The sequence below is a fragment of the Tupaia chinensis genome, unplaced genomic scaffold (assembly GCF_000334495.1).
Source record: "Tupaia chinensis unplaced genomic scaffold, TupChi_1.0 Scaffold000312_2, whole genome shotgun sequence".
NCBI classification, from domain to species: Eukaryota; Metazoa; Chordata; class Mammalia; order Scandentia; family Tupaiidae; genus Tupaia; species Tupaia belangeri.
The window spans coordinates 146,092-154,960 of NW_006159805.1; the positions used below are offsets into that span (position 1 = coordinate 146,092).

Here is an 8,869-nt window from a genome sequence, read left to right on the forward strand (position 1 = left end):
GTTTTTGCTATAGGGCGCGTGTGCTTGCCAGACAGAGAGACAGAAAGCGAGAAATCATCCCCCAGGGGGGATGGCCACGCCACAATCCCTTCTCCTCCATTCTCCTCTCGGGATCTTGGGCACGCATGCACACATGCCTGGCGTGAGTTGAAGCCCCGGGGTCCAGGACGCGAACCGCGGTCGACAACATGGGAGTCTAGCGACATAGCCATTACGCTAACTGCTGGTCCCGGCCGCTAGATTCTTTTGAATGAGGCATATCTTGCACATTTTTGTTCCTGTCGTTCCTCCTTAAAGAGCAGTGTTTTCTTTCCATTCCTCTTGCATGCTCATAATTCCCTTGCTCTGCTTTGACCCTCGAGCAGGCCGTGTATTCCCGTGTGGCCCGCATATGTAAAAACGACATGGGTGGCTCCCAGCGGGTACTGGAAAAACACTGGACTTCATTTCTGAAGGCTCGGCTGAACTGTTCTGTCCCTGGAGATTCGTTTTTCTACTTTGATGTTCTGCAGTCCATTACAGACATAATACAAATCAATGGCATCCCCACTGTGGTCGGGGTGTTTACCACACAGCTCAACAGGTGAGCACATCTCCCAGCACTTCAAAAGATGCCCTTAGCTTGCCTGTCAGAACCCAGAGCAGCCCCTTGTCACCAGACTCTTTCTCATCAGTTTCTCCTCTTTCAGCATTCCTGGGTCAGCCGTCTGTGCATTTAGCATGGATGACATTGAAAAAGTATTCAAAGGACGATTTAAAGAACAGAAAACTCCAGATTCTGTGTGGACTGCAGTCCCTGAAGACAAAGTACCAAAGCCAAGGTAAAGGAAAAAAGTCAAAAAGGGTCTGTTCTTGAACAAAACCTTCGGGCGATTGGCAACATCTACCCTGAGAAAGCAGCTGGGCCCACCTGCTACGCCAGGAAGGGCCGGCACCCCCGGCTTGGGAATCAGGGGAGCCCACTGAATTCAGAGAAGTTGCCCCCTTCTTCTAGCTTCACTCATTGTCCATCTCCTCTTTATCTCTTCTTTGCGAATGTATGTATTCCATAGACACAATTTCTGGGGAAGGAGGGTAAACGAGCCCTGTTTTTGTTTCAGGCCTGGCTGTTGTGCAAAACATGGGCTTGCAGAAGCTTATAAAACCTCCATCGATTTCCCGGATGAAACCTTGTCTTTCATCAAATCCCATCCCCTGATGGATTCAGCCGTGCCCCCCATAGCTGACGAGCCCTGGTTCACAAAGACACGGGTCAGGTGAGCTTGTGTGGGAAACAGTGGCCCACCGCAGCCAACGTGCAGGCTTCCTGTTGACCTCCCGCTTCTGACGCACACCTCCTCCGCTAGGTACAGACTGACGGCCATCGCAGTAGACCGCTCTGCCGGGCCCCACCAGAACCACACCGTCATCTTCGTTGGCTCTGAAGCTGGTGTGGTGCTTAAAGTTTTGGCAAAGACCAGTCCTTTCTCTCTGAATGACAGCGTTTTACTGGAAGAGATTGAAGCTTACAATCATGCAAAGTAGGTATATTTTACGAGAACGCTCTTTAGCACTGCTCAAAAATTTCCGGTGTGTATTTCATCTAGTCATTTCCTTTCAGCCCTCTAAATTAGCAGTGGTTTGGCATATTAGGGTTTATTTGTCTGTTTTTTGTTTTTTGGGGTTTTTTTCATACTGCAATAAATCCAGTTTTATTCCAGGGTCTACTAGGACCACAGGGCAAAAAGCTGATAGTTTTAAAATAATTCAGCCCTTATTTTTCACCTGTGGAAAATGCAAATATTCTTACATGACACCCCTACCTCACAAACATATTGCAAGACACTACAGCCAACAGTCAGCTGCAAGCACATACACATACACACACACACACACACACACACACACACACACACAGAATACAATTCTAGTTACATATTTTCTTCCAACCATTGATACATAAGAGGTTATTTGGTCTATTAAAACAAATAAGAAATAGGTGAGAAAAATGGAGTACTACTGACTAAGAAGAGATCCAGAAACATCTAGCATGAAAGATTTCAATGCATTAAAATATTATCCTTTTCATTCCCTATCGTCTAGCATGGCCTTCACAAATGCAATTCCCTGTGATCACCATAACCAGAAAGCAATCTCTAAAATCCCTTTGTCTGGACCGAAATTTAACCTCCCTCCCCTAAGTAGAGAGGGAAAAGATAAAAAGTCACATAATTATTATTTCTGAGGCAGTGTACTTGCCTGATTTGCTCCCAACAATATTCCTTAAGATTTCTCTTCAGCAACATCTTAGTCATTGCAAAACCAAAGCATACTTGCCTTGTATGGTGAGTGTAACTTTTGACCAACTAATTGGTTTCAAACTATATCCTATAAATACAGGTGCAACGCTGAGAATGAGGAAGACAAAAAGGTCATCTCGTTACAGTTGGATAAAGACCACCATGCTTTATTCGTGGCGTTCTCTAGCTGCGTTATCCGCATCCCACTCAGTCGCTGTGAACGTTATGGGTCCTGTAAAAAGTAAGCTCTCATTTCTTTACTTTGGGTCTTGCGGCTTCAAAACCTTTGATGACACGAAAATCCAAGTTATGTCTCGTGTGGTTCTCCGCAGGTCTTGTATTGCATCTCGTGACCCGTATTGTGGCTGGTTAAGCCAGGGAGCCTGTGGCAGGGTGACCCCTGGGATGCTGTAAGTATACTTGGTTACATGAACCAGGGTGAACTGTCCTCCCCAGGGTCTTTAAAGCTAGAAATTTTAGAAAACTTCTGATTACTGTTCTTTTGTGTGTGTGTGTGTGTGTGTGTGTGTGTGTGTGTGTTTGTGTGTGTTGATATGAGAAAATAAGAAAAAGAAAGAAAATCGAGAGCTATGAGAAGGAAGTGAGATGATAGACATTATATTATTGGGTTGTTGGAAAAGTCATGGTGCATCTTTGTCTAGAAAAACATAGAAAAACATGCATGACGTCACCAACAATATAATATTTAAAGAAAATGAATGGAGAGAGAAAACATCCTCTCCTACTCTCTTGAACAGTCTAGAAAATTTGTAATGGAAGTCATCATTTTAGAAGTCATCATTCAAGTTACCGTTGAAATGTGGATATTTGTTCTCTCTGCCCATTCTTACTAATCAGTCTGTGTTCTTGGTTCTGCCCTGGTTGTCACTTGGGTCCCTATGAAGGCTGTTAACCGAAGACTTCTTTGCTTTCCATAACCACAGTGCTGGAGGGTATGAGCAGGACACGGAGTTCGGCAGCACGGCCCACCTAGGGGACTGCCACGGTAAGCAGAGTCTCCAGTTCCCTTCTGCTGCTTCTTTTTGACAACATTTGCACGTGAACATTATTTTACAATCAGCCTTTTTAATGACTCGGGACACCTCCCACCTAGCATTTAACTTAAACTTCGCAAAAGCTGAGCTGTTTGGTCATGGGGATACATTAGAAAAGAATCTTTTTATTTTTTTTTTCTTTTCCTTCACCATTTACAATTTTGTAGGAAATCTAGAGAAAGATAGTCTAACCAGTAGGTTAATCTTTTCATTTACAGTCTTTTCTTTTGACTTTTTTAGTTAATTGGAATTCATAAATTTTTTGCTTTCTTTGGGTTACTTTTCACTGATTACTTGTTCCTTTAATTCTTTTAGAAATTTTGCCTACTTCAACTACACCAGATTACAAAATATTTGGCGGTCCAACATCTGGTTAGTTTTTTTTAATTTTTTTGAATTAACAACCTTTTCTTTCCTTCAGTTCAGCATTTTCAGCCCCTTCTCCCCTCCTTTTGCGCAGTTTGGCAGCCTTCATTTTTCTGCTTGGACTCATAATCCCACTGATGGTACCGAAAGACTTTTTCTTACTCAGCACTTCACCCTCCGTGTAGCATGTTAACAGTTCATCATTGACCAAGGCACATCCTTTAAGCAAAGTCAAATGGGTTAACATAGACTGCATTCCAGCTGCACGCACGCCCCCCCAGCTTCCTTCTTTCTCACCCCTGTGCATTGTGAACGTTCCTCCGGCCATCAATATGTAATGGATGGCCGAGTTTCATTATTCTCCCCTTCTCTCCTCACCTTCCCTAAGACCTAATGAACAAATACACATTTCCCAAAAATGTGTATTTCTACTAAGTTTGAGAGCTCTTTTTGGAATGGTTTGCAGTAATGGTGGGAGTCTTTGAATGTTGTGGTCTCAGTGACGGGAACAGTCGAAAGAAGCGGGTTTGGATGTATTACGATGGTCCGTGGGTTCTCCACACCCCTCTGTCTGCATCTGGTTTGGCGCCTTCACCTGTGACTGTCGCATCAGTCTGAGTTGGAGTCTCCGAGGTTTTAGCCTAGAAGCGTGTGCTTACATTTTGAAGGAAGATGTACCTGGCGGAAATTGGTAATAGCCATGCTAACAGGTTAAGCTATAACCTGGCCAGTGGCGGTTCCTAAAACTCACCAGCAGTTTAATCCCTCAGGGGACAGGAAAGGATGGCAGCTCTTACGTATTGGGACATTCTCACTTAGTGTAAATGCCATTGCTTTTGCATGAGTTGCTGCTAACTCTTTAGAAGAAGCTCCTAAGGCATTTTGGAGGGCACCAGCCAGGTCCGTCCCTGTGTTTGTGCTTTATTGTAGACGAAGGCTGTCAGTGCAGTGGACAATCCGAATGGGGAGGAGGCCCGGGGAAGGCAGAACCACCTCTTACGCAGAGCTAGTTTATCAGGTCCAAAAGGAAGGGTTTCCAGAGAATTAACCAGGGGTTTTCTGATGAAGTTACGTCGTGGCTTCCCCAGTCTATAACAGTCTATAAACGTGCTTTGTAAAACACACACAGAAAGAAATGAAATGATGTCTCACAAAAGGATGAGAAAACAGCAATTAATCTGCATTGGGATTTGTATTTCCGTTTCCATGAGTCTCTTTAATAATCACAGGGGCTTTCGGCAGGAATGTTTTGAGTGTCTTTCATTTTGAAATCTGCTTGATACGTCTCTACCGTTCCTTTTTATTCTTCCCATACAAGGAAGGGATTTGATATAGTCTCCTCAGATGTGTTTTTTTTTTTTTTTTTAACAAAATCCTAGAACAAGGCTTTTTCATAAAATTTACTTAAACTTCGCCTAAAAATGCAGCAGATCAGAAACATCCGACACTGCCCTTGTTAATATAAAAATCTGTTTGCCACCACAGACATGGAGGTATCTTCAACTTCTGTTACCACAATGGCAAGTATCCCAGAAATTACACCTAAAGTGATTGATACCTGGAGACCTAAACTGACGAGCTCCCGGAAATTTGTAGTTCAAGATGACCCAAACACTTCTGATTTTACTGGTCCTTTATCAGGTATCCCAAAGGGTAAGGCCTCACCAGGGAACTCATCTCTTACTGAGCGGAAACCTGATTCCTAATACCTCTGAGGAGTGCGTGGCTCTCCAGAGGTGTATCTAAATGGAGCTGCTGTTGTTACCTCCACCACCACTGGCCACGGTCTCTCCGGTTTGGTGTGGTGCTATCTGAGTGCATTCCTGAAAAGATGAAAGAGGTAGAAAGCAGTTCAAGAAAGGGTGGTGAAGCAGCCACTCAGACAGTCTAATCTGTGTTGATTTCTGTCTGAAGACGCTGAGAGCGTGCTGGATAGCAGAGAATTTCAAGGGTCACCCCAGCAACATCAAAAAACAAAATTCATTAATTGCCCAAATCCTCATATATCAGATGTTTTGGCTAGGAGCCTTTCCCAGCCTCTTGTTTAGCTGCGATTCAAAATGCAGTATGAGAAAAGATATGTGAGGTAGGTGCCAAGTCGCTTAAATGCCACAAGCAATAAGACATAACAGAGTGCTTGTCCATAACTATCATTTTCAACCCGTCATAGAAGCAGGTATAAAAGAGCTGCCTGTTGAGGTAGCTTATTAGATATATTACACTGGATAAAAATCTATTTTTTCGTGCTTACTAAACTATGGTATCAGGTTTCCAATCAGTTTTTATGGCAGTGCATTGTCATTTATGATTTACATCTGTTGATGCTGGTTTTATGTGTGTTCATTGTAAACAGTTTTATAATCATTCTTCTTCCTGGTTTTGCTCTCTTTTTTAATGGCTTTTCTTTCTTTGTCTTTCACAATGCCACTGAATTCCATAACCCTGAACACTGATTAAAAACAACTAATGTTCAAAGCCCTTAGTACTAACCTTCAGCAACAGGAGCTTCAAAATCACTCTGACTTTCCTTATTCTGGGATAGCTGTGTTTATAGCACGTAACAGATTTGGATACCTCTTAAACTAACATTTCTTTGATTGACTGTTAGATGTCTGTGGTTGCATAAAAATTCCAATAATTACAAACTAATTCGCTCTTCTTCTAGGTTTAATTTAAATAGTTCTCAAGTATCTCCTGATAATTTAATAATGTTTCCTAACTAATACATAGTATATTTCCTTAAACTGTCTGGATTTCTACCGTAACAGGTAATTCAAGAGTGCTTCACTCCAAGATGGAATTTGAGGGGGTGGGGAGTAGAGGAAGGAAATCCTAAAGCCCGTATATGTAGCTAACAATGACCACGAAGATCCTTTTAGTGTGTGAAAAAAGTATATGTTTTTATTCTAGTTAGGTTAGTATAATTGTATTAGCATAATTATTTTAGTGTAATACATATTTATGTTAATTCATCCATTTCCCTAATTCCAGCAGCTACCCTTTAATCCTGATTTATGAATTAGGAGAAAATCATGAGACAAAACATTTTCTGAGTTTCAGATTGGCTGTATAGAAAATATACATCTTCTAATTCTGTTTTTTAGATAAAAGCTCTTAAAATTTCTAAGGTTGTGTAATGACTGAGATCGGGAGGAAAAAGACAGAAAAATGCAGAGCCATAGGAGATTAGCATTATCCTGCCATTTGCAGCAGTTGTTTTCTCTGGGGTCCTATTGTGATTAAAGAGAGAAATGTATTCGGAATTTTTGGCGTCTACCTGCCCCTCCCAGCTAAGCATACGGACCATGTGAAGAAGGTAGTGTTGGCCACTGTGTTTCATTTTGTTTTCAGAAAGCACCTCAGTCAAACTTGTCCTGTGTGTCTATTTCAGGAGTCCGCTGGGAAGTTCAGTCTGGAGAGTCCAATCAGATGGTCCACATGAATGTCCTCATCACCTGTGTCTTTGCCGCTTTCGTTCTGGGCGCGTTCATCGCAGGAGTGGCAGTATACTGCTATCGGGACATGTTTGTTCGGAAAAACAGAAAGATCCATAAAGATGCAGAATCTGCCCAGTCATGCACCGACTCCAGTGGAAGTTTTGCCAAACTGAATGGTCTTTTTGACAGCCCAGTCAAGGAATACCAACAGAACATTGATTCCCCTAAACTATACAGTAATCTACTGACCAGTCGGAAAGAGCTGCCTCCCAGTGGAGATACTAAATCCATGGTTGTGGACCATCGGGGACAACCGCCAGAGCTGGCTGCTCTCCCCACACCTGAGTCCACACCTGTGCTTCACCAAAAGACCCTGCAGGCCATGAAAAGCCACTCCGAGAAGGCCCATGGCCACGGGGCTTCCAGGAAAGAAACTCCCCAGTTTTTCCCTTCCAGTCCTCCACCTCATTCCCCATTAAGTCACGGGCACATCCCCAGTGCCATCGTTCTTCCGAATGCTACCCATGACTATAACACGTCTTTCTCTAACTCCAATGCCCACAAAGCTGAAAAGAAGCTACAGCATCTTGATCACCCTCTTACAAAGTCATCTAGTAAGAGAGATCACCGGCGTTCTGTGGATTCCAGAAATACCCTCAATGATCTCCTGAAGCATCTAAATGACCCAAATAGTAACCCCAAAGCCATCATGGGAGACATCCAAATGGCCCACCAGACCCTAATGCTGGATCCTGTGGGACCTATGTCTGAGGTCCCACCGAAAGTCCCTAACCGGGAGGCATCGCTATACTCCCCTCCTTCAACTCTCCCCCGAAATAGCCCAACCAAGAGAGTGGATGTTCCCACCACTCCTGGAGTCCCAATGACTTCCCTGGAAAGACAAAGGGGTTATCACAAAAACTCCTCCCAGAGGCACTCTATATCTGCTATGCCTAAAAACTTAAACTCACCAAATGGTGTTTTGTTATCTAGACAGCCTGGCATGAACCGAGGAGGATACATGCCCACCCCCACGGGGGCGAAGGTAGACTATATTCAGGGAACACCCGTGAGTGTTCATCTGCAGCCTTCCCTCTCCAGACAGAGCAGCTACACCAGTAATGGCACCCTCCCTAGGACGGGACTAAAGAGGACACCGTCCTTAAAACCTGATGTGCCACCAAAGCCTTCCTTTGTTCCTCAGACCACATCTGTCAGACCACTGAACAAATACACTTACTAGGCCTCGAGTGTGCTATCCCGTGTGGCTTTATCCTGTCCATGTTGTTGAGAGGATTATGTTGTGAGGGTACCTTAAGACAAGAGACGTGCTTGTATTTTAAGAGAACCACGTGGCCAAAGAAACTCTTTCTAACTTTGGCAACAGCAGAACTTGCCACATGTCGCTACGCAGCAAGGCTTCTGTGTACTTGCCTGAAAACGAAGGAAGGTGCTGGTCATTCCATTTCTTTTGTTGGACGCTAAAGAGGTGTGCAGCTCCGAGGGGCTCCCTTACCAGGATAAGGAGCTGGTTCAGTACTCAGAAGAATCTGTGAACAAATACTTGAAAATGGGTTCAATTTAGACTGCCATTATGTGTGGTCTTCCCATTAAATGTGAACATTTTAATATGTATGCATTCACCTTGCCTCTTGCACAAATGTCAAAAAAAAAAAAAAAAGATGGTAATGTCTAAAAAAAAAAAAAAAAAAAAAAACTTTAAGATACACAC

The 8,869-nt window shown here is 43.3% G+C and overlaps 1 protein-coding gene across 9 annotated transcripts in view; it reads left to right on the top strand.

The window, feature by feature from the left end:
- SEMA6D (semaphorin 6D) overlaps nt 1–8,848 on the top strand; it is a 58,938-nt gene extending 50,090 nt beyond the window's left edge. For 2 of the 9 annotated variants that reach the window (XM_006151060.2, XM_027772892.1), the window contains exons 10-19: nt 366–583; nt 690–821; nt 1,101–1,256; nt 1,347–1,520; nt 2,380–2,520; nt 2,612–2,689; nt 3,185–3,285; nt 3,650–3,706; nt 5,186–5,353; nt 7,092–8,848. In XM_006151060.2, the coding sequence (XP_006151122.1) occupies nt 366–583; nt 690–821; nt 1,101–1,256; nt 1,347–1,520; nt 2,380–2,520; nt 2,612–2,689; nt 3,185–3,285; nt 3,650–3,706; nt 5,186–5,353; nt 7,092–8,380 (2,514 nt within the window). In that variant the 3' untranslated portion in view covers nt 8,381–8,848. The remainder of the gene's footprint in view (nt 1–365; nt 584–689; nt 822–1,100; nt 1,257–1,346; nt 1,521–2,379; nt 2,521–2,611; nt 2,690–3,184; nt 3,286–3,649; nt 3,707–5,185; nt 5,354–7,091) is intronic. The other 7 variants (XM_006151061.2, XM_006151062.2, XM_014588826.2 and 4 more) reach the window with 7 other exon arrangements.
- Nucleotides 8,849–8,869: the final 21 nt, after the last annotated feature.